The sequence below is a fragment of the Archocentrus centrarchus genome, chromosome 17, assembly GCF_007364275.1.
Source record: "Archocentrus centrarchus isolate MPI-CPG fArcCen1 chromosome 17, fArcCen1, whole genome shotgun sequence".
Classification (NCBI taxonomy): domain Eukaryota; kingdom Metazoa; phylum Chordata; class Actinopteri; order Cichliformes; family Cichlidae; genus Archocentrus; species Archocentrus centrarchus.
This window is the reverse complement of record NC_044362.1, coordinates 4,003,471-4,029,210: the sequence shown is the minus strand read 5'-3', so window position 1 is coordinate 4,029,210 and position 25,740 is coordinate 4,003,471. Positions and strand designations below refer to the sequence as shown.

Genomic DNA, 25,740 nt, shown 5'->3' with positions numbered 1-25,740 from the left:
AGCTCAGGGAGGGGCGGTCATCTGCTGTGACCGGTTGGAGCCAGATAGCCGTGTCCCTAGGAATTACACTCACATTAGATGATTCTGGAACTCAGTGCCAGATTGTGGGCCTATGTGTTTACAGTTCTTCCAATTTAAATAAAATTTAGTTTTTTTTATTACAGCAACTGCCATTTGAGATTATAAATGTCTCAAAGTTTATAATTTAATGTATTTTCTTTCTCAGAGCAAGTTAGACAAGCTTGATATTAGCCAGACTGTCCAATTATGTTGCCAAAATGTGAGGTTTCTATACCATTATACTGAGATTTGTCAAGTACATCAGACAGATGACTGAAACTGAGCTACACATGGTGGAATAGGAATTAATGAATTTGGTTACATTTATTGAAGTGAGGCCATCATAGAAAAAAAGTTAGAACAAAAAATAATCTTGAGTTCCCAAGGGCCACCAAAACATGATCATGTTGAATGAGAATGATAAATTATTTCAATTTAAGGTGAAGCACAACTACAACATCCGCCATTAGATGACAGAGGTAATACAAGAATACAAAGACCTGGCATTCATTGAATTGAGATGCACGGAACAAAAGAACAAAACAAAACAAAAAACCACATTGAGCAGCAACCCTAGTTTTTTCGATGCATCCATCCACTCTGAGCTTGTCCTCAGGCCAAAAGAAAGTGCGTCTGATCATGTTAGAAAAAAAATGTTCTGATGAAGACTATTCATAATTGTTCTGAACATCCGCATGCAAGGTGAAACTGATGCGCAAAGTTTATCATATTTAAAAAAAAAAAAAAAAAAAAGAAGGAGAGAGAACATTTACATATTGTATACATTTTCAGAACCTACAAATGCAGGTTGCAGTGCAGGTGCAGCTACAGTATGAACTCAGAAGGTGCCTAAAATAGCTTACCATCTCACCTCTTTAAAAGCACGAGACCAGAGTCTACATCCTGTGGTTAACTTTTACCTCTATACAAACCAGACACTTTCCCTAACCTTTAAACACACACACACACACACACACACACACACACACACACACACACACACACACACACACACACACACGCACACACTGCTGTTCGAATGTAATGATTTGATGCATTGAATAATTTATACCCTCCTGCACTATTAATATCAAAGCATTTTGTTGGAATTATGGTATAAATTCCATTCTGTTTATTATGAATCATCATATCTTCTGTTTGTATATTTTCTATAAGTTGTTTTATGTACATATGATACTGTTGTTTTTTATGTTTGAAATGGAAACACGTGGTGACATTTCTTACAAAGGAAGTTGTAGTTACCTGCAGGCTGTTTCAAGCCTGCAGAGAATACACACACAGGATACGTGTCTCATATACGTCATGCTACGTACGCACGTTCCACAGTATACTTACTACCATATATGGTAAGGAAAAAGCCAAGAGCGTTGTTTATTACATGCTGTAAACTGCGTTTGGTGTAACCCATGTCATCTTATTGTGAAAGTCCAAATAAAAGTGCTGCTCAGGAAGCCGTCCTTTCGGACAGATAACTTCCGCTCAGCTGCGAGCTGAGTTTAAGGAACGGATCTCTCCTCCGTATGCAAGTTCAAAAAGAGTTGTGTGTTTGTTCTCTGAGTTTTTAAAATGATCTGAACCTATCACATTTTTTTGGTGGTTATTTTTCAAATAACCACTCATTACAACCATGGTTGGCAGAAGAGCATCTCTAAATGCAAAATGTATAGAACATTGAAAGAACTTAAATATTAATGTGCATATACTGTATGGGTTTTAATTTGTATTATTTTTGCTACTATTGGCTTCTCTTTTTCTTTGCAATTTATTGCTTAAAAATATATTGTGCAATTTATTTAGGTTTTTCAGAGGGGAAAAAAATCACACTGATAATATAGAAGACTCAAAAACTCACAAAAACTTATGTATCAAATATGATACACTAGGCGTCAAGGGGTTAAATGCAGCAGCCTACCAGAATATTATTGCTGACCATGTCCATCCATTTGTGACCACAGTGTACTTATCTTCTGATGGCTGCTTCCATGTGCCATGTCACAAAGTTCAAATCATCTCAAACTGGGTTCTTGAACGCGACAATGAGTTCACTGTCCTCAAATGGCCTCTACAGTCAGAACATCTCAATTCAACACAGCACCTTTGCTCTGTTGGTGATGTGCAGCGGACAAATCTGCAGCGAAAAATCTGTAAGGAATGTTGTTGACTCAAAGCCATGGAGAATTTAGGCAGGTAACGGGAGTCCAACCTGGTACTAGCAAGGTGTATGTAACAAAGTGGCCAGTCAAACAGCCCAAGTGTTTTTAAAAGTGAAAGATGGTGTACTGTATAACTGGAAACAGAGACAACCCAAGGCTGAAACCCAAGTAATTCCAGTGCAATCAGGGAATATTTTACATAGAAATCAGGTTAAAAAGAACAAGTGTGCGTCTCACAGTTTAGCTTTTTCACATTCTGATATGTGCACCTTTTAGTGTTTGCTAAATGCAAAGTTTAGCACTTTCCATACACATAACTGGGTTTTTCCTGAGTGCACTCCTTTGAGGTGGGGCTGTTACAGAGCCTGCAGCTGTAATGAAGCAGCTCACAGCAGTCAGACACAGTAATGACAAATTATGTCTTCATTTAGTTTGTTCTGTCAATGTGTCCCAGTGGGCTACCTTTGTTGGGGCAGGCTGATGCGAGGCTGTTTGGGACAGCGTTTACTCAGTGTGAACAGTTTCCTGATGATCTTCTGGGCTTTGCCCAGTACGAGGGCGGTGCTGGCCTCCAGCTGGGCATAGCGTTTTTGAAGGGATAAGTCAGCTGACCAGAGCTTGGCTATCATGGACACATTCAGGAAGCGGTCAGTGGGCAGTCGCTTCAGGAAGGCTTTGAATTCATCTGCAAGGAGTTCAGCAGAGACAGGGAGGAGGGGAGTGGAGAAAGAGAGAACATCAAAGTTAGACAGTCTCAGGTAATTTATCACAATACGATTTTTTGAGCAGTGAAAACCTATTCATCACATTCCATTTTACCCCTGCTGGCATAAAAATAAAATGACTGAGAAGCTGGTGAGTTTCATGTCTCATTAGAAACAAAAAAAGGCTGTTACGTTATAATGAATCACTATTACAAAGCAAATACCTGTGCTTCAAACTGCAGTTATACTCATTCACCTCTCCATTAGAATCCCACTCAGACTACTTATATGACAGTTTACTGCATGGAGTCACATACAGATGGCCATCTTTAAAAGCCCAAACAAGTTAAGAGAGTATCAATAATCACAAGCTGAATAGAGCAATAAAAGCATTGTCATTTTCAAATTTTCCTAAAAAGAGAGTTATAGAGGTCATTTACACCAAAGTTTAATGCAAAGTCATACATAAGACCAAGCATTGCGTTTTTATGTTATTTTAATTGTATTTTTAATTATCACTGTCTTGTGCTTCATTTGCGTCACTTTATTTTTGTGCCCATGGAGCACAAAAGTTTGAGCTAAAATTTTAAGGCACAGCTCTAACCATATCTGTGGAAAATAACCTCTGTGTCATATTGTTAGTTGTTTTTAGATTGTATTTTCAGGTGAAAGTGCTTTTTATTATCTGGATACCTGTACTGAGCCTGTCCGCCTTTAAAAAAACTACCTCAAAGGTCATTTGTCTAGGCATGTTTTACGACCAATCCCTGTGTTTTAAAATAAAATTAAGTGACTTCTAGTAGTCGTACACAAAGCCGTGTTTGGTTTTCTCCTGCACAAAAAAAAACACAAATATGGATTTTCTCAGATTTCTGAAAAGTCTGTGGGGACTAAATGGCATTAGATGCCACAGGAAATGCTTAAACATTAAATAGACTGGTTCTTATCTGGCGCTTTCAGCTATACGACATGTCTCACTCCCACCCATTCATATGAGCATTTCAGTATTTTGCCCAAAGATACTTTCACATGCAGACTGGAGCAGCCAGGGATTAAACCACCAACTAGGCCTGGGCGATATGGCTAAAAACTGTATCACGATATAAGTACTTCATATCGGTCGATATCGATAATTACTGAAATTTTTTTTGACCTATTTAAAATAAGGACTAGGAGAAAAATATGCTACATTTAAACATTTTATTTCAACATTATTTTCTGGGAAATATGCGGTTTCAAGACATCTGGTTTTCAGATTCCATTGCTGTCTATAAAATGAATGGTCAAGCTAATGTATGGCTCTGAGGTACGGCTTGACCACAGGTCAGTGGTTGTGGCAAAGTACTTGGCTGCTAAAATTTCCTGTTGCACAGTTTCTTTGCATATTAGATACAGTTTTGGAATGGCAGTCTTAGAAAAGTACTTCCGACCTGGCAGAACATAGTGTGGATTCTGTAACCCTGGCATCTCGACTGTATTGAGTGGGTGCAGCATATCTTTGGCTGTATGATATGCCACTGCCTGGGTTATTTCTTTATAACGTTTGGAGGATTTATCATAAGGCACTGATGTGGAATACCTTTACATAGTGGTCTGTTGCTGCGGTCTTGCAACAGTAGATGCTGGTTACTGTCGAACTCGGCTGTGCTCCAAAGGGTGGGATCGGCTAAGGTGGTAAAATAAGTTAGTCATATTGCCGGTCTTGGTGGGGATGACAGTCCTGCACAATTTGCAGACAACATTGGTCTGAGTACGGTCCGACTAAAAAAATACGAAAAACTGCCATACTGGTGAGCTGACCTTTCCTTTTTTATTTACAATTTCTTCGCTCGCTGTCGTGCTCATATTTCACTTTTCACCATGCATCTCACACCATGCCGGTTCAAGAAAGTTAGACAAACAAGAGGGCGTGCATGAGATAACGAGGTGGCACAACCAAGTTTGATACTGCTCCATGATTGGCTATTAGCGTGTCACTCCATACGTTGCTAGCCACCAGTGGACCAACCAACCAATCGTGCTTCACAAGCGGGTGCATTTAAAGTGGAATCTTTGCTCTGGTTTATTCCAATGAAAAAAAATATATATCAAACGTTCTATTGAGCGCATTTTCTATTGATATTGATTACGTGTCTATTGCGATACATATTATCGTTTTATCGCCCAGCCCTACCACCAACCTTCCGATTAGTAGGTGGCCCGCTCTACCTCCTGAGCTACAGCCACATTACACGTGGATCTGACAACATGACACGCAAAGTCACATGTAGGAGTGCTAATTTTGGAAACGCTCATAGCGGTCCTTTTGGAACAAATGACTGATACTGTCGTTCGATTTGGAGGACATTTTGTCTCTAATACTTCTTTCAGAAGGGAGCTTTGATTTAAAGTGCCTGTTAGATTGTTTAGCAACATGCAGAGGTGGCAAAAGTACAGATACGTGTGTATAAAAAAATACTCTAGCTCTTTGGAAGACATTTCTACTAGCTATTTTTGTGCAAAGCTAACTGAACCTTGTGCTATATTAATACATTAATATTACATGAAAATGCAAACATTATTCCAATCTAAATTCTAATACTAGATTTTCTTTGTGTACCAACTATGGTCAGCCAACGTGTTGCTGCTACTCTGAGGTTTACTGCTCTTTGTGGAAGAGCTGAATTCAACCCAATATTTCATGAGCTATTTTGGCTGACCTCCATCTCTTATATTGACAGTATACTGTTTATATTGTCTTTATACTAGACCTATACAGTTGGTATAAAGGTTGAATTAAGTAAGCATCAACTAAGCATCATCAGCTTCAATTCAACCTCTTCTACACTTCATGCAACCAAACTGTGACCATGAACATCACAGCCAATGTGCACCAGTCCAACACAGAGCTTTACTGTAAATTCAAAAACAGTACAGCAAGCTGACCCATTTATCCTGCACTAAACTGCTGAGTATTTTCATGCAACTTTTAAACAACACAAACGTTTACAATATCAAAAAAAACATAGCTTCATGTCAAACAGTACCAGTTTGGACACACTCATCCATTAAGTGTGTCCAAATTTTTGACTGGTACTGTATGCAAATCCAATATATGATTAAACAAGACCCATCACCGATGGGGATAATATTCTCCCGTGATTAATGAAAAAGTAAATCTAGAAGTCAAGATAGCATTACAGCCCCATTTCATAATAGAAAACCATTCAGCAGACATCTTATTACCTTCTGCAAACCTATTTTTCCCTAATTTAGAGACCTTGCCCTAAACTTTTATCCAAATACTTTTAGTCATTTCTGGATTAGTAAAGATATAATACATATTTCAACAAAAAATAGGTTTTCAATATTAACAATGCTAATTAAATCAAATCAATTTTAAGCATGCTGTAAGAGATTGATACTCTGTGATTATCTTTAATCACTATACTAAGTAATGTCTTTCTGTTATATAATCTATAACAATAAGCCAGACATAATGCATAGTTACAAGGTACTCACATCGTATTATACTCGTATGTACAGGAATATTAGTATATAATGCACCCATATGACATGACCTGCTGATATCAATGCATTATGTATAACATCACTATAATCATAAGGCAACCATGTTGTTTACATTTGAGCAGTTGCTGAGCAGTAGATATGGCTTTAATATTGCTCAATTATGAGTCATTGTCAGTACTATTTATGGCCACGAGTCATTCCTGACCAATAATGTTAGACTATGCTCAGTTAATCAGAAGCTGGCATCACAGGTTAATCAATAAGGCTGCAGCCTTATTGATTATTGATGTTACTATAAACAGACTGGCTCTTTACCGAGAAAATTTGGGATTCCCAATTTTCTCACTATCAGCTACTGCCAGCTGTTCAATGACCAGGTCAGCTGCTAGATATGGGGAAATCCCCTCTTTCTCCATTTCAGTCAATAACTGTCATGTAGGTATAGCCAATCACATAGCACAATATGATCACATGATCAGGCTAAACCAATCAGACATAAGAAAGACGCTGCAGCTCATTAGCATATAGTATCATAGCATTAGCAGCCTGAGATCCTCCACGTTGTTTGCTCTCCACTTCAGATACAAGCTGTGTCCAAATTCAGGGCCTGCATCCTTCGAAGGACCCGGTCTACATAGGCCGGTTCCTTCGGAGCTGCAAAGACAGTGAAAGCCGGAAGTGAGCGGCTGTGAAATTAGAGGGTCTAATAAAATTGTTATTTTGAACAGAATTTCAACTATTGGTACATGCATATTCATAATCACTGTGAGCCAGCCTAGCTTCTAGCATAAAACATAAAAACATCAGGCGCAAGATGCTTCAAACACAGTTTTGAAATATGCATTTCAATTTTTCATGTGTGACAAACAAAACCCACTCTGATAACACACAAACTAACTTCATGAAATGGGAATGTTACCCCAGGGCTGTAAACGCCAGCTGTTTTGTACATTTATGCAACATACAGTACCAGTGCAACATATTGCCAGTAAGCTACAATGTACTTTAACTTGTGTAGATACAAACACTGAAAATGTATTTTCTTTTATAGAGTAGGAGTCATAATAACATTAGATATTATTAATAGTGCTATTCCAGTGATAGAAGGTTTTATTTAATTTCTTTATTGATTATGTATATACACACGCACACACACACACACACACACACACACACACACACACACACACACACATATATATATATATATATATATATATATATATATATATATATATATATATATATATATATATATATATATATATCTTCTGTAAAATGAAAGATAGCTTTGAGTCTTATTTCAAAAACTACATATTGGAGGTTTAAAGTCATCCTTCTGAGATCTTGTTTATTTAAGAAAACTTGGTCAAAAGTTCAAAGTATTTCTATATGTGCTGCATGTCTGTATGTGAGCTTGAGCTATAATACAAGTGAAAACTCTGCATCTCAAGTAAGAGTCCTGAGCTATAATTTAGGAAAATGTGCATGGCTCTACTGGCCCTTATGCTATTGTGAATAAAATTTTAGAAACAGATGGGCACCTTATTCAGAACAGCACCTACTTTGTTGTACTAGACACAGCTGCTACCCAAGCCAAAATGCAATGAAATTTTCTCTGTATACTGTGTGTGTGTGTGTGTGTGTGTGTGTGTGTGTGTGTGTGTGTGTGTGTGTGTGTGTGTGTGTGTGTGTGTGTGTGTGTGTGTGTGTGTGAGTGGGCGTGTGTGTAGACTATCAACACAAAAAAAATGAGAACACTTGGAGAAAATTACAGTGAGAATAACATTGGTGCAGAAGACACAGTTCCTACCCTCTGCTGGGTTTGCCAAGAATGTTCCGGTGTTGAGATCATTTTAGTTCCATTATGAACCAGTGGGCAAATATTATGCCAGTATGAAGCCTCTGGGAAACTTGAACCTATTATTTCTTTTTTTTTTCCCCTCCCAAAGCCAGCTAAGTGAGACCTTCTTGGATTGTTCTGGGTCTGCTAGAGGATCATATTCCCATGTGCTGCTGTTGGCAGAGAAACAGCACAGAAATTCGCAGCCAAGCTGACCTGAGCCGAGCCCACTGATGAGACTCAAGCCTATTACAGCGTTCAGTGATCCCAGATGACATAATGGTCTGTCTCTCTCCATGCTACTCAATGTGCGTGTCTGCCTCTTTCCATGGTGTGATCTTCCTCTGCTGGACTAGCGAGTCAAGATTGTCTTATTCTCTCATTTGAGTTTTCTGTCTCTGTGTTTTTCTGTCTGATTTTTGCATCTTTTTTCTGTATCCTCTCTTCCTCTCTATACTGACACGAAGCTGAACTACTACTCTGGTTTGTGGCTGCATTCTTGAACTTGTCTTTATTTAGTGTTTACTTCATTTCACTTAGATTTTTAACCATTTGTCATTGAATGATTGGGTAAAAGGCCACTGACCTGCAAGGAAAAGAAAGTCAAGAAAGTTCAAGCCTGTGAAGGCTCTCTTCCACAGTACGTCTTTTGTCCTGTCTCTCTCCCCTCACCGGTCTTGGCAGATGACTGCCCCTCCCTGAGTCTGGTTCTGCTGGAGGTTTCTTCCTGTTAAAAGGGAGTTTTTCCTTCCCACTGTCGCCAAGTGCTGCTCATAGGGGGTCGTTCTGATTGTTGGGTTTTCTCTGTAATAATTGTAGGGTCTATACCTTACAATATAAAGCAACTTGAGGTGACTGTTTGCTGTGATTTGGTGCTATATAAATAAAATTGAACTGATATGAATCGAAGGTGAAACTTTAGCACATTTGTAGGCAATATGATTCATTGTTATTGGTAGTTCTTAGCTAACACTAGCTGTGGTAGTACCGTGGTAATTGCTAAGGTGTATCTGGCCAAACAATTTCAGATGCAATACTATGCACTTCTATACTATGATTTGTCTGATCCCGGTGCATACTTGTCAAGTTTTGTATTTAAAAATAAGGGAAATTTTCCACCGCCGAAAACAGACGCTATATGACGTCATCGTCTAATTTGCATAACTGGTCATTTGCGTGTAGTTGTAATCGAAGCTGTAGGAGAGAGGAATACCATCTTTGAAGAAACAAAAACCCTAAATATGTTTAGAACTACAAAAGAACTTTATGACATAACTTAATAACTTTAATGCTTTGCCTAGAGCCACATTACATAAATCAATTTTGCCCCGTATTGTTTAATGTTAGAATATCAAATTTAACAAAAACACTGTGGGGTGTGACTGCTAGCTACATTCAATCCTCCTCCTTCATCTGGGCCACTGTTGCCAACTTGTGTAAGAAAACTCGCTGTCGTCTGTCTCAAAAGTTGCTAAAGGCCAAAGCGAGGTCCGGGGATGGGGGCAGAGGGAGCGGGTAGGCGGGCCGGGCTCAGTGTTTAAGTGAGGTCCGGGGGTTGGAGGGTGGAGTCGAAGCGAGGTCTGGGCGATGTCAAAGCATACGAAGGGACAGCATGAAGGCTTTATGTACACAAAACACAGCGACAGCGGAGGATTTCTGGTTTCCGGTCTATCTCCAAAACTCTCTGACGTCACCAGAAAACGTCGCTAAATTTGTCGATAGTCGCTTTATGGAAAAACAGTTGCTACGGGGGTCTGAAAAGCTGCTAAGTTGGCAACACTGAGCCCAACCGAGGTCCTGTTGTTGTTCCGGGTTTGTTCCCACTGTCGGCACTAATCTCAGGAGAAACAAGAAATGACAATTTAACTTATGGGGGCAGACAATGGCATCCCTTCAACAGACTAAACATCAGATTTGTGGTTGCTAAGCTAATCAGGTTTTGGTCAAAAACCACACAGAATGTCACAAATACTGTCTATTTCTATAAATAGTGAAATGCAGTCTGTTAGCCTGATCTACTGTTATGACAAATTCAAATACAGTTGCCAAAATGACACATTGATGACAGCTTGCCCTCATTAGAATATCCCATGTGAATTCAGTTTCAAAGGTTTTTTTTCCCTTTTCAAGATGAAATCGGTGCGTTCCTACACCTCAGCCCACTTTTGTTCCCTCTGTCCTGCATATTTTCCCCCCTCTTCCTTTTTCCTTCAGTCAGTGATTAAGTTGCATGCGGTGCCGCATATACATTCATCTTTATTATTCACCCACCCTACCACCTCTCCCCTATTTCTTTATATTTTTTTTCTATTTTCAAACCCTTCATCTTCCACACAATTTGCTTTCAACACTGCCTTACAATTACTCCATCCTGGTCTCTTTCTCTCTCTCGACGTCCTCTCAGCAGTAATCATTAGCACTGCCATCATGCTGAAGGAATTTGTCAGTCTGTTTTCCTCTCTTTTCCTGACATTTATGACTCCATGTCCCAAATTTATGGATAATTTGGCTCACTCAAAATCTATCAGATAAAGGGGCCAGGGGGTGGGGGTGGGGGGTTATTTTCCATAATGGGTGACCGTGCTGCCCCCAAAATCTCAATCTCTGGGCTGAGTTAGTGATTCATGCCACCATTGAGCAGAGATGACAGCTAAGTGACTTGCTGGCTGAGGTCTCTTCATCCACCTCGCTACAAGGACGGGAGGTATTGAAAAGTGAGAGCCCAAACAGTCACATACAAAGTACTCCAGAATTCAGCCAAACCAGAAGAGTTCACTGGTTCTTGGTTTTAACTGAGTGTTAGGGATGTGGTTGTAGTCATTTAAGCTTAACCTTTGTTCCAAAAATGAAAAAAAGCTATTCTACAGACTGCAATTACAACTTCTATCAATATCCATGGACCACGGTGGATCTAACTTATGAATTTTTTTTATCATCTGATATATATATATATATATTTTAATCTTTGATTGTTTCTACCATTCAGCTTGATATCATATTAATAGCTAAAATGCATTCTTAGCTAAATATCAGCATATTAGCATTGTTGCTTTGAGTGGGATGCACAGCTAGCATGCCTGTACACTCAAATAAAATAGTGCCAGTGTGGATTTGACCTGACAGCTCTGGAGTAGTCCTTCACTTTAACATGACATGAGGGAAAAAATCACCTGCACCTGTTCTTGGCTTTAGAAACTCTGGCCCCGTAATGTAATTGGTTCTCCTGTTAGTTTTATTGCTCCAACTTACTACAGTGCTAAGGAAGGATGTTCAGATGATAAACAGGAAGAGCATTCATTCTGGAACAATTACTGAACTAATGGAACAAGCATCCTTCAACACTGTTTAATTTGAGAGATAATTATTCAGATTACACAAATCATCCTTTAAATCTAAATAAAAAAGTTGAGGTGAATAAGTGTACATAAAGATTGATCTCATCAGTTTGAGTTCTCTGGTTTTGGAGAAACAGAGCTATCTTGGATGAGGTGTGTGCTGCAATTACTTGTACTTTTGCAGTTTAAAGTCCATATTGGTTGATTTGGTGATGCTGTGTATAATTAAAATATCTCCTTGAAAACACATTTCTAATCCTTGCATATAGTCACTGTTAGATTGTTTCTGTCGTAGCTGGAATTTGAATTGATGGGTTTACAACTGCCTGTCACATATAGGAATGAACATCGGTTTGTCTGGATCATCTCGTTTTTCTTTTTTCTTCTGTGCCATGCCCCTGTCAGTCACATCTTAGTGAAAAGCCTCTCATTAAATCCCACCCGATTTCTTGCAACAACAACTTCAATAATCATCTGTCTTCCTCTGTGCTTTTAATTCAATTGCAAACATGACAGACAATAAGGTTGGAGTTGGGATGCCTTCAGGCGGATGTGGGAGCGCCTCCTCTCTCTCACTGTCTTTCACTCTGCAGTGACGCCGGCTGGGAGAGACGGAGCGGAAAACAGAAGGTCCAGAGCTGTCAAGAAAGCTGCTATCTCCATCACTTCAAAGTGTCTGTAACACATTAAAGGCGCCATCCATCATACATTGCTGACATTGCTGCTCACATAATAGTTAGCAGCAAGGATTTTATGTTCTTCAGTCTCTATAGAACCTCTATATTAAAAACTAGACAGAATACTTTTTGAAACAAGTTTGGTCACTGCTCAGGAGATTGATTGTTCTCTTGGACTGCTGCCTCAATACTTTTACTTAGAACATAAATCTCAAAGTGAATATGAGAGTTCTGATCATAAATATATACTGTAATGAGAATATGGCACCAAAACTTCCTTGCACCTAACATTTAACATTCATTTCTAGCACACTCCCAAAAGAAAGTCTTCAGGGTGAATAAATCTGATCTTTAGTGTTTGTGAGCTCTATGCAAGACTTAGCTATGTTGTTTTATTGGAGCCAGAAGTGACCATATATGGATGAGAGGGTTTCACGAGCCTTCGCTTTCTCCTCATTTCCAAGTGGTCGACTGTCTGCTGTCGTTCTTCCTCCTCAATGCACTGTTCATAAAGATCTTCTGATCACTGCAGTTCTCTCTCTAATATTGTAGGCTCTTTACTTCACAATATAAACTGCCGTCAGATGACTATACTACGCACATATACGTACAAATGTAAATGGCTGTCTTGTCTCTATGTGTTAGCCATGTGACAGACCTGTCCAGTGTGTACCACGCTGTAGCAGCTGGGACGACTCTAGACCCCTCTATGACCAAATTGGATAAGTGGAAGAGGATGGATGGATGGATGGATGGATGGATGGAAAATGCTAATTTATTAGCTTATGCTAGCAGTATCCAGTAGTATCCAGAGAGCACAGAACTATACAGCAGGTTTGTTTTTATGCCAGGCATATAAACTCCATTCCAAAGTGGGGCATTTTGATGAGTTCTGTGGGGATTGACTTGTTTTTGAAGCCAGCCTCAAGTGGCCATTAGAGGAACTGCAGTTTTTGGCACTTCCATGATGGCTTGATTTTTCAGCCCTTGTGGTTGCTGCGTTGGTGAAAAGACAACACTTCATTCAACTTCTCATAATCTGATAGGCTTCTGATACAAAAGCAATAAAAAGCATTTAGTGTTGCCCACTTGTATCGATAAATGCTGTCAAAAAGGATCAGGTAGAGAGGAACAGAGTAGAAAATTGGTCTCAGTGAGTGATTCATTATGATACACTCTAATTACATTTGCTTCTTAATAAAGTAAGCCTTTTGTTTTCAGATTAGCTCGTAATCCCCTGAAGGCTTGCAATTTTTCCAGACACATCTTCCATAATTAGTTGAAAAGCCTTCAAGAGAACAAGAGCACTCTCTGTGCTTTACTTAAGCTGAAGTCATAAATTCATAACCAGCTATACACTGAACCATTAATATTAACAGATTCATTAAAGTTGCATGTGTCTCTGCAGATAAAAGGGGAGGATTTGTGAGTCTTGCAAAACTTCATAAAGCTGTGTTTTATCATAATAAACACAAACAAACACAATTTTGGTGTGAGAGATGCACAAAGAAGAAAGGTAGCAACTAACTGTTTCTGTGACTTTAACTCACATTTCAGTGAGAGAACTTTTCTTCTCCATCAGTGTTACTGACATGATCTGACCACAGATGAAGTGCCAACCTAAATATCAGTACCATATCAGAACCATATTGATGCATGTACAACATTTGTCTGAGCTATTAATTGGATGAATGTGTAATTAAAAATATAGTATAGGTATAATATAGGTGTTCTGATTAAAATAGTTTTAAACTGAGCTTGGGGAGGGTGTCTAAAAGTAAAGACACGAGTCATTGGAGTTTCCATCTTTCCTTCATGTTAGTTCTAATGAAGTCATTCAATTCATGATTTCAAATACTGGTGGCTCAGGTCAATAAGTATTTAGACATGTTTTGCATGAAAACACAAAAAGACTGTAATGTTATTAAGGCCACATTAATTAAACCTAAAAATGTCAGATATATTCTAAAACTCATTCAACTAATAGATTTTTGGACCAACACATGAGACAGTAAAGTGGAGGGAATCTCAGTTTATTCACAGGGATTTAATACATGCTAAGGTGCATAGAAGCTGTTCTTGCAGCAGATTGTTTATTTATTTTTGATAAATTACAAAACAGTGCTGTCATTAGCAGAGCCTTTAGCAGACAGGCAGGTACTGTGTCGTCAGTGAACATGGAGGAGAAGAACACATAAACAGCTTGTCAGCTCTTATTCAAATTTTTCACCCTAATCACTAAGCTCCAGCTTTCTGTGGAATAGAAATGGACCAAATGACAGAACAGTTGTCTCAGTCGAAGCCACTGCTGCACAGAAAGACAGGCTTTCCCACTTGAGAAACTGAAACTTTGTGCCACAAAAACCCACTAAAGACAATCTGTTTTGCACGACAGCTGAATGAAACCGAAGGTTGTCCCAGTAGAGCCAGCTATGCTATTACACACACACAAATCCAAACATATGTGACAGTTTTACACTTAACACCTCAAACACATCCCCTCACGGTCCTTTTCAGTTCCATCGTCTAAATGAGAAATGGGAATCATTTCTGTTTGGGAAAACCAATATATGCGCAGCCACTACACAGCTGGGAAGTAAAGCCATCAGCATGTGTGCTTATTGGACTCTTGTGGGTGATCGGAATGTGGGGGGAGAAAAAAAAAAAAGCTCGAGCATTGTACCTTGAGCTTCTACGAAGTCATAAAGATGATCAATCACAGCTAGAAGAACGATTTTCCCTCTTGTTCAAGGCTGGTGAGGAAGCATCCAAATCTCTTCTGTGTCCTGATCTATGAGACACACATCATCGCTAAAGACACGAGGACTGAAAGCCAGAGAGAATGACACCAGCCACGGCATCTCTGTGGGTTTAAGTAAAACTTCCAGCTGATTATACCTTTTCTTTATAGAGGAATGGTTGATTATTAGTAGGTATTAGTAAAAAGATAGTAACTTCATCCAAGTTACATATGTGCACCGGCATAAAATTCCAATTTTTTTTCCTCATGCAAACTTGTTGTGTGACATACATAAACACTGAAAGCATTGTGATTTTGCAAAAAAATTCGTCCTCAAAAATGTACTCCGAAAAAAAAAAACTACGTCGGCATTAAACAATGATGAGCTGGTCCTGATGTTTCTAAACAAGGAAAGGAAAAAAATGGAGATTCTGGGTTCATCCAATTCTGATGAGAAGGGAGCAGCAGGGAGAATTTCATGGTTTGATCCAGGAGTTGAAGCTGTGCCACGACTGCTTCCGTACATATTTCAGGATGTCAGCGGGGCAGTTTGAGCTCTTGTTGGTAGAGTTAGGACCACATCTGAGGCAGAGAAATAATTTCTAGAGCCGATTGACCCAGAGCAGCGTGTAGCTGTGTGTATGAGGTAAAAAAAAAAAAAAAGGTATTATTTTACCATTTTTAGCTGGGAGCACACTTGTTGCCAAATGCAGCGGCGTGATTGGTGAGATCTGTTTATACGCGTGGGAAAAATGGGGGAAAATCTAGCTTGATCCAAAAAATAAATGCCGCAAATTTGGTTGGTGTGAATGGCTACATTAACAATAAATTAGTCTGAAAAATATTTTTAATGCACAAAATACTTTACAGTGTGTAAAGGCCAAAAGGGCTAAATGCAACACATTATACAACAAAGTACACACCTGTACAATGTGCCATGCTTCCCAACTGCATCAGCATCTCCAATAATGGCATTATGTTGAAATTAACTGAAGAGTAGAGTATTTGAGCTTAAAAGTTAAGAAGCCAAGTGGCAATAAGCAGGGGTCAAAACTGAAGTTAACATGCCAGAAGTGCCAAAAACCGCAGTTCATCTAATTACTAGTGGAGGCAGGCTCCAAAAGTAACCCAATCCCCGACTCCAATGTTTAAAAGCCAGATTTAATTGCATTAGAAAGCATATTTACAGCCTGGCACTAAATAAATAAATAAAAGTAATTTTAGCCTCTGTGAATTTCTACCCCATTTAAAACAGCTCTACTGTGGGGGAATTTTGCTACAACTCATCCTGTTGGGTAATGGCTGCTTTGACTGTTTGAATAACCTTTAAAAATCAATAATTAAAAAAATGAAAAATTTTATCAACTTAAATTTTTGCATGAAATTGCAAAGTTTGTGTAACCTCAGTTCAGAATTGCCACTGTTGAGTGCAGAACAGCTAAAATCTTCAGAAAACTTTGTACCATAAATGATGCATTAATGTAAATACAAGATTATAAAAGCCAAAAAAATCAGGTCAAAGGAGCAATAACTTTTGTTTTATTTTTAATCACGCTGGTCATCACATCAGCACACAGCATACCTATTAATCAAATTCATTTTTATTTATATAGTGCCAATTCACAACAGTTTAACATGCTTCCACTAAATAAAATATCAGTCTTAATATTTTTGAATGATTATAATTTTTATTTCACTGTCAAATCTCACCTTTACAAGCTACAGGAAATATGGAAACATTGAAAATCTTTATAAAAGTAATGTTCATATATCACCATTTCATGTGGCGACAAATGCTACACAACACTTTTCATTAAGCTACAAATGTTAATTGATTGTTGGGCATTAGATGCTAATTGGTAGATGCTAATGATGTGTTGCTTATTCAGTCAGCTTCTCTGCTGTTCTGTTAGCCTTCGGCTGGCATTTGTTTATCATTACCAACCATTTCTCTTAAATATAAAGTTATTGAAGCCCCTCTGAGCTATTAAACTTGCTAAGGGTTAATAAGCATTTCTCTATGGTGCAGCACAGCTACAGTAATACTCAGCAAAGCTGTCTGGTCTGGTCCCCTCAGAGGTCAGCACTGATTGTATAGCTTGATATTGGTCAAAGGTGCTAATTCAGATTCCACCTAAATTGAACTACATGTTTTTAGATTCATTTTCTCTCCCTGTACAGATGGTCTGATAACGCCAGCTCCACTGGAATTAATGCATCTGCTTAATTTGGCCATTTTAAATCACTGTATATCCAGGCCTTCAGACTTGAGATTCCTGTAGGATGCATCATGTTTTCTATCACGCTTTCTCCTCGCTGCTGTATTTCAGCTGCCCCTTACTGAAACAGTCACGACAGGAGGCCACTGAGCTTTTAACATAGCTGTTTGAAGATGAACTGCCTCCCCGACTCCTGCCAAGAGATCAGAAAATTGATAATGGATTTAGGGGAACATGAGAGGTCGTCAGTCATTTATACCCAGCAAGCTATTTTCAAACTGCTTCCACCTGAGGGGAACACCTCTCAATCATTTTATTTCTTCTCTTCTTCCTCATTTATCTATGGATGTCTGACAGAACACATATGCTTTTTTCCAGCAATGTTCTGCTTCACACTCACATGGTTATGCACATTTGGGAGCTGTCCGGGAAACCGCTGCCTCGCACAGGTGGCCGCTGAGAGCAGTCCAGCAACGCTGCAGTTTTCTACTGAAATGCTCCAGTGAAGCAGCTAGAGGTTGCTCAAGGGCATTTTTAACGTTCTAAAAGAACAGGAGAACATTATTGGCGCACTTCTGCTGCTATCCAACATGATTGAAATATTATCTGAAGACGTGACATTGCAAGGTATTATTTCCTGCAGAATGCAGGGTGTCGCTGTCGGGAATAAATTGAAGGGTATTTGGATGAAGGATGTAGGGATTCATTGTGAGGCAGCACTTGTTTGTATGTCTGTGTGCATCTATGTATATTATCAGAGGCTGGAAAAAATACAGTCTTCCATCTTTATTTTCTCCATTCTTATTTATATGTCACTAGTATAACTCAAACGACCCTGCGGCATTTGTAACAGAGATAACGTTTATCTGCGCAAGGTTGGCATCTTTGATGCAGCCTTTATGAGAAGCTTTTTTTTCTGGGAACAGAAGAAGAGTGATTTAAGTCACACTCTTCTTTTTACAAGAAATAAAACTACAGGAATGATTTTGACAGCGCAAACAAAACTCTGCCAGTGCTGTTTTTCACGGGGTGAAAAGAAAACACACTCATGCATAATTTCTAACTTATTAAAATGTGATTGCATTATTTTTCCAATTGCTCAACTTACTCAACTCAGCATGCATCAAAGTTTTTGTCAGATGACTTTTATAACAACTGAAATCTGATCACTTGTGACTGACATGGTGTATGGAGCTGCTCTTTTTTAAATTTTTCATGAAACTGTCATGCTCACTGTGACATTAAAAGCCTTTAATTACTGTTATGTTCATTCATACAGTTTATTGTGACAACGCATCCAGCCATACACACAGATCTTAAAAGAGTCAGGAAAGCAATAAGGTAAAGCCAGGAGAATGACCGCAGGCTCCTGCTGAGTCAGTCAGTGTTCACACATTTACCAGCCTCTCGAGTGACTATTTTACACCAGCAAAGTTTTATAGTTTTATAACTTTCATTCAATTAAGCTGGTATTCATGAGTAACCTGCTGTTCCTGGTGAATGGAGCCAAGCTGAAAATAACTTCACAAACTCCTTCTTGTAATATCTGAACATCAACTGGTAATTATAATTCTGCTTTTAAGAGGGTTAAATTGTTACAGAAACCCATTCAGGCACATTTGTCCAACATCAGGATTGGTTTTGTGTGAGGGCTGGATCTGACACTTTCGATAACTGTCAATCCAACAGTCTCCTGCTTCCCGCTGTGACTGGCCAGCTACAGTATGAGGAGAAATTAAAACTCTGAAGCTGTCTGTGTCTCTGACTTTGCAAGTGACAGCCAAAAAAAAAGACTTAAAATGAAGGGGACAGGAGCTGAAACAGCTTGTTTCAGAGGATGAATTGAGGATGCACTAATAATGATTATTTTGAACTGTAAACCATGCAAAGCTGCTCTAGTAGTGCCCAAAAATAAAAATATTGATAGATAAATTATTTTATTTTTAACATTTAAAAAAACAAAGTACAATTTATAGTTGGTAAAAACAAAAAAACAAAAACAAAATAACAAAAATGATGCCCAATACTGTATATTAATCAATTGTATATAAACAACTTAAATCTTATGCTCGAACAAGGGTAGGAAGAAGTTTGCTTCGAGAGCGCTGATGGGGAACTAAAGAGAAGGTCAGAAAGGAGTTGCACTGTATCTTTATAGATCTTTGTAGAAAGCATATGACAGGATGCCAAGAGAGGAACTGTCAGGAGTGGCTTAGTATGTGAGGGTGGTGGGGGACATGTATGAGGACAGTGAGACAGGGGTGAGGTATGTGGTGGGAATGACAGATGCGTTCAAGGTAAGGGTGGGATTATATCAGGGATCAGCTCTGAGCCTCTTCTTGGTTGCAATGGTGGTGGACAGGCTGACAGTTGAGGTCAGGCAGGAGTCTGGACTATGAGTTTTGCAAATGATATTGTGATCTGTAGAGAGAAGAGGGAGCAGGTGGAAGGGAACCTGGAATGGTGGAGTTATTCACTGGAGAGAAGAGGAATGAAAGTCAGTAGAAGTAAGATAGAATACATGTGTGTGAATGAGAGGGAGACAGGTGTAACAGTTAAGATGCAAGGAGCAGAGGTAGTGAAGGTGGATGAGTTTAAATACCTGGGGTCAACCTTCCAAAACAAAGGACTATGTACAAGAGAGATAAAGAAGAGAGTGTAGGCAGGGTGGAGTGGGTGGAGACGAGTGTCAGGGACACTCTACTCCAGAATCAACACTTTCAAGCTTTCAAAATTTGAAGCTGCCCACATGGTCAAATCAAATAGAAATAAAGGTTGAAAGAAAGAAGCAAGGTTTCAGAGTTAGATGACAAAGACTGAGCTATTTAGCCACCATGACAAAAGTATGCTTGGAAGAGTAAAGGTAAGGACTTAAGACCTAAGAACACTTTACCAGCTGTCAAGGATGGTGGAGGTAGCATCATGCTCTAGGGCACATCAAAACTGGTTTGGGAATGGATAAGCTGGCTAACATTAAGCTTCTTAATGGCTTTATTCTTTTAATGTCCTTAAATAAATATGTTGTACAATCTTTCCACCCTGGACAAAGAGCAGTGCAAAGAAATCCTTAAAAGCCTAAAATTACCATGACATTTATATCCATAATGAGTGCATGTAAACTTCTGACCACAACTTTACATATATATATATATATATATATATATATATATATATATATATATATATATATATATATATATATATACCAAGTGTTCCTGATAAGGTCTTTTCTAATCCATGTACTTTTTGAACATTATTTTTTAATTGTTTTTTAAACTGGAAACTGGAAACTACATCATTGTAGTTATGCTAAAAGACTATTCCATAGTTTGACTCCACAGATAGAAACATAAAGGTTTTCATCACTGCCCCTTCTTTTCAAAGCCCCCCCTCCAATCAGAGAACATTTTCTCCATATTTCCTGGTAACAGTTTTGGATGAAACACTTATTTCTGCCATAGCCAAATACAAACGTGTTTTTCCTGCTCACATTTGCTTGTTTTTGTTTGCTGTTTAATGCTCTTAATGGAGATGATTGCTTTTTTTCAGTCTGCCATCACCAGTTAATGATACATATTATTCAGTCAGGCATACAACCATGGTTATCAGTTAGCATTTTTACAGCATGCATCCTGCATGACTGAATTAGAGTTCTGTTTTTGATTTGTTTACCCAAGGGACTGTGACCAGTTCTGGCTTTACTTACAATTCAGCTGCAAGCAGGCACTCTATATTGGAAAAAACAAAACAAAACCAAAAAAAAAGCACCAAGTTCTTTTAGTGTAAGTTCATTTTGGTTTCACTTGGGAGAACAGGAGAAAGCAGCTTTATTAATAAAAGACAAACGACTGACAGATGGATGATGCCAAACCTGTACTTAACCAGCGTAAGGCAAACCTCAACATGCAGACCTCATACATTAAAGGCAAGCCATTGTGTGGTCTGATGGCTGTGCCTAAGAGGGCATTAACCTTGAATACTCCCAAGGTCTCAGATAGCAAAAGGAATCCAGATGGTTCTGGGCTTCATTTGTTTGTAGACAGATGGGTTTTAACGGGGCATCCGCTCAAGCTGCAAATGATCTAGTTATGGAGGCACTATGTTTATGTTTTTTAGACCTCTGGCATTATTGCAGAGTTCTTTTATGTGTGAATATTAAGGAGCTAAATGTGAAAGTTGGCTACCCATGAGGCATCAGGGCCAACAATTTGAGATCATTTCTATTTAATTACTGTACATGTTTGATTAGGCTGTTAAATCCCTACTTTTGTCTGAAATGTCAGCTGTTCCGAATGTATTTACATTAATGAAATACTTGAATTTATAATGTTAATTCGGGACACTTTAATATCTACTGGACATTTTTGTTCCTCAGAGGATGAAATTGAGTAGCCTTCAGTTTCAATGCTAAACCAGGTTCACATACTGGATTTGTATGAATTGCTGTACTTCAGTAACTTTTTTTTGGCACACAAGGTAATGGATAATTAAGGTAACAGATGAATTTGTGAAGCCCAGGGTTCATCTAGAATGAGGTTCAAAATTTGATCTGGCCGTGTGGTTGAACAGCTGGAACTATGCATGAAATTTCCTTGTGCATGTATGAATACTGTAAACTGCAGTCCACAAACTTTTCTTCTAGAGCCAACATCAAAATTTCAGTGTATGCAACAGTATAAATAGCATAATATAGATCGCTAGATGACATATAGCATGAAGTCCCAAAGACAAAACAAGCAGAGAGAACCCTTTAAATCTCGGGGGTCTCTGTGCCAAGCCCAGGGTTCATCCGTTAAAACACAAATCTATTCTGGAAGGCTCTTAGCAGGTCCAAGTATAAAAAAATAATCCTTATGTGCAAATTAATGTTGTGCCTCTGAAAATGGGGGACCGTATAAAATAGCTGTAATTCCTGAAGAGTTAATGCAATACTTTTGTCAAACCCCTTGAATTAAAGCAGGATGTCTGCACTTCAAGAACATCTTGACTGCTTGAATTAAAATCCATGGTGGTGGTGTACGGAGCCAAATTACACAAATTGCATCTTTGTCCAAAAAAATGCACTTTGGATTGAACTGTATAATGCCTTTATGCCAGATGCAGTCTGCATCTTACTGTTAGGCACAAGATGTCATTTGGCGGCAGTCCTTGGCTGCCACACTCACTGCCAAGAGATAACAACCCTGTCTTAGAGAACTACAAAGTCCATGTGTGCCATATTTCAGAAATGGAGCAAACTAATAATATCAGAAAAATACAAAGAGGTTAAATACATCATCCGGGCTAAAAGCAAGACAAATGCAGCAGCAAACTCTAGGTAAGAAAATTTTATGTTTATGAAATCATCAGAGTTAATATTATTAATATAACCACCCCATCGTTAAGGCAGGGGTGGATCTGGATATAATTACAACTGAATATTCAGTTAAATCTATGTGTTTAGAATAATTCTTAGGGTGTGTAAAAGAGCTTGCCTTGTTCTTTGAGCTGCAGTGTTAAATGGTCTGAGAGAGAGCAAGTCAACATATAAAAGCCCAAAGAACAATGGAAACTGTTTTGAGGCAACGGGGGAAAAGTGAAGCAGAAAACAAAGTTCCCTCCACTGGGAATCTGTTATCTCTGATTGATGCTTGTTTGGGAAACCTAGAGGGTTTAGATGGGCTCTAAAGACTAGTGACCCTCTTTCTACCCATACACAAGGAATTTTCTAGAAATGGTGCAATTTTCCAAGAGGATTGGTCAGAGCCGGTGTTGTTTTTTGTCTTGAACATTAAGTGCCAGGAAACAGGTTAGATCTGCAGGCTGGGTTACTATGGTGATGTACCCCAGTAAGATGTGAATCACCTTCATAACTCTGAGAACTGGAGGCTAAAACTGAAGCTTCCTGTTTCATAAGTTCAGGTCTCTGGATGATCCCTCTTCTTTCTTTTTTCCCTGTTAAAGGATTTTTGTGGGTGAACTCGAGTTCCTCATTCATTCTAAAGGAAATTCCTTTATCAGACTTTCAGCACTTTAAGATTCCAGATATATCTTTTTATTATGCTGCCAAAAATATTCTAAACTATTTCAAGCTTTTGAAAGCGAGTAAGATGATTAATGCAACAAAATAAACAATTCTTTCAGTTGTTGCTCTCGTCTTGTTCACATTGAGGTCTGTCAGCATTTAGTATTTATCCTCCTTTCTCTCATTTGTGTTTCGAGCGCTTCCTGCAACACCTTCCTCTGAACTGATGCACTGAAACAGAAGCTGGAGGATAAGATTTTCTCCTCACGCAGCCTAAAGAAAGGCATTTTGTCTTCAGAATTTTCCTAGCGATTCTTACAAGCTGTACTTTTAAATTTCCATTCTTTTAAAGAGAAGCGGTGAAGTCTCTCTTTCTCTAACTTTGCGAGTATTAACCTCAATGTCTGGCTTGATAATGAGGCTTTTACAAACTGCATCTTTCTGATCACAGGAATTTCCCAAACCACCTACCCTCAAACATGCACAAGACTGAAAAGAAACTGCACAGTTTAATAGTTTGTATGTATATATGCTATCCAATCCATACCCTGCTGAGATACCAAATTTAGCCTCTGTTTATTGATCAAAGTATGTTTATTTTCTGCAGCATCTCACTTGGGGCCACCGTGTTGGTAATAACAGGTGAGAACGTAACTCCACCGTGAAGTGCTTCAGATTCTCCTGCAAGACATTAGAGATGTTATGGACCCGGGGCGAAGTAAACGTAGGTGCTGTTTCCAAGAGGCTTAGACTGAACTGAGCTCTCTGCACTGAAGCAATGGGAATTACTTTGTTCCCCGCAGGGGCTGAAGGGTCGGGAGGAGGAGAGACAGATTAAAAGAGATTGGCCGAGAGAATGGGAGAGATAGAGATCGCTGTAAGGGATTTGGCGAGCGTTGGCACCACTCAACTTGTGCTGAAGAACCGTAGCAGACTTTCCACCCACACTTAACCTTTCACACAGAGAGAAATAATTACAAATCCTAATGAAGAGCCCATTGCAAATTTATGAACAGCAAATTTGGTTCCAATTATCACCCACCAATAAGATGTCACTGCGAAGGTGAGTAATGAAGGGCTATAAATATCCCATGTCATCTGGTGTGGAATGAAAGGTAATCATCCCATCATAATGACTTGTGTCTGCTGACTAACTTCACTGAGTTACTGGCTGATGTAAACAGATATAAATGGTTTAACGAATTAGCTGCTTTATTGATGAAATCAGCTTACAGAGAAACTGAGACACTAACTGTTCAAGCTGTCTTTATAAAGGAGTTGGCTCGTGATGAGTTAGACAGTGAATGCTGATATGGTGTTGGAGTCTTTGCACGCCGTGTGCCTGACTGAGCTAACCCCCACACCATCAGAGATGCAGACTTTTGAACTGAGCTCTGATAACAAGCTGGATGGTCCTCTTTCTCTTTAATCTGGAGGATGCAGCATCCACGCTTTCCAAAAAAGAATTTCAAATTTCGATTCGTCTGACCACAGCACAGTTTTCCATTTTGCCTCAGTCCATTTTAAAGGAGCTGTGGCCCAGAAAGTTTTCTGGATCATGATCACATATGGTTTCTTCTTTGCATGGTAGAACTTTAACCTGTGTTTGTAGATGGCACAGTGAACTGTGTTCACAGATAATGATTTCTGGAAGTGTTCCTGAACCCATGCAGTGATTTTATGACACAATCTTGCCTGTTTTTAATGCAATCCTCTAAGATCCATCCAGTATTGATTTTTGGTCTTGTCCCTTGTGTCCAGATTCTCCAAATCTTTTGATGATGTTATATACTACCAATGATTCAAAGCCTTTGCAATTTTACATTGAGGAATATTATTCTGAAAATTTTAGATGCAGTTTTTTTGCACAAGTGAACTCTGACTGTCTTTACTTCTGAGAAACTCTGCCTCTCTAAGATGCTCTTTTTATTCCCAATCATGCTAATAACCTGTTACCAATTTATCTAAGTAGTTGCTAAACATTCCTCCAGCTGTTTTTAATATTAAGTATTTTTCCAGTCTTTTGTTGCCTCTGTCCCAACTTTTGTCCCAACAATTTTGACCATGAGTCACTGACACAGTTCTCAACTATCACAAAGTGTTCGCTCTTTAGCACTCAAACAGAACAGCACTGCCATTGTTTTGCCAAAGTTGTTGTTAATAAACTACCAAATTACAGAAATATGGGTTTCAGTACACGTTCACAAGAATCCATTTCCTTTGATATCCCATGTAGGACTGCAGAACAGAGAAAACTGCACTTGTCTATGTATATCATTTTAATTATAAAAATGCTTTGATAGATAGATTCATCCATTATTTTGTATTTAACGTTATTCATTCAAATAGCAGTGGTTTAGTTAAGTTATGGTCATCCTTAATTTTGCCCAATTTTTTGCTGCCATCTGTGACAAGATTCAGGAGATACTATAATTGTATAATATTATCCTTGCAGCTGAAGACCAACACAAGAT

General features: G+C 38.7%; 1 protein-coding gene across 2 annotated transcripts in view; it reads right to left on the bottom strand.

Moving 5' to 3' along the window:
* brinp2 (bone morphogenetic protein/retinoic acid inducible neural-specific 2) overlaps nt 1–25,740 on the bottom strand; it is a 236,099-nt gene that overhangs the window by 16,155 nt on the left and 194,204 nt on the right. For both annotated transcript variants that reach the window (XM_030752750.1, XM_030752751.1), the window contains exon 7: nt 2,697–2,919. In XM_030752750.1, coding sequence (XP_030608610.1) covers nt 2,697–2,919 — 223 coding nt within the window. The remainder of the gene's footprint in view (nt 1–2,696; nt 2,920–25,740) is intronic.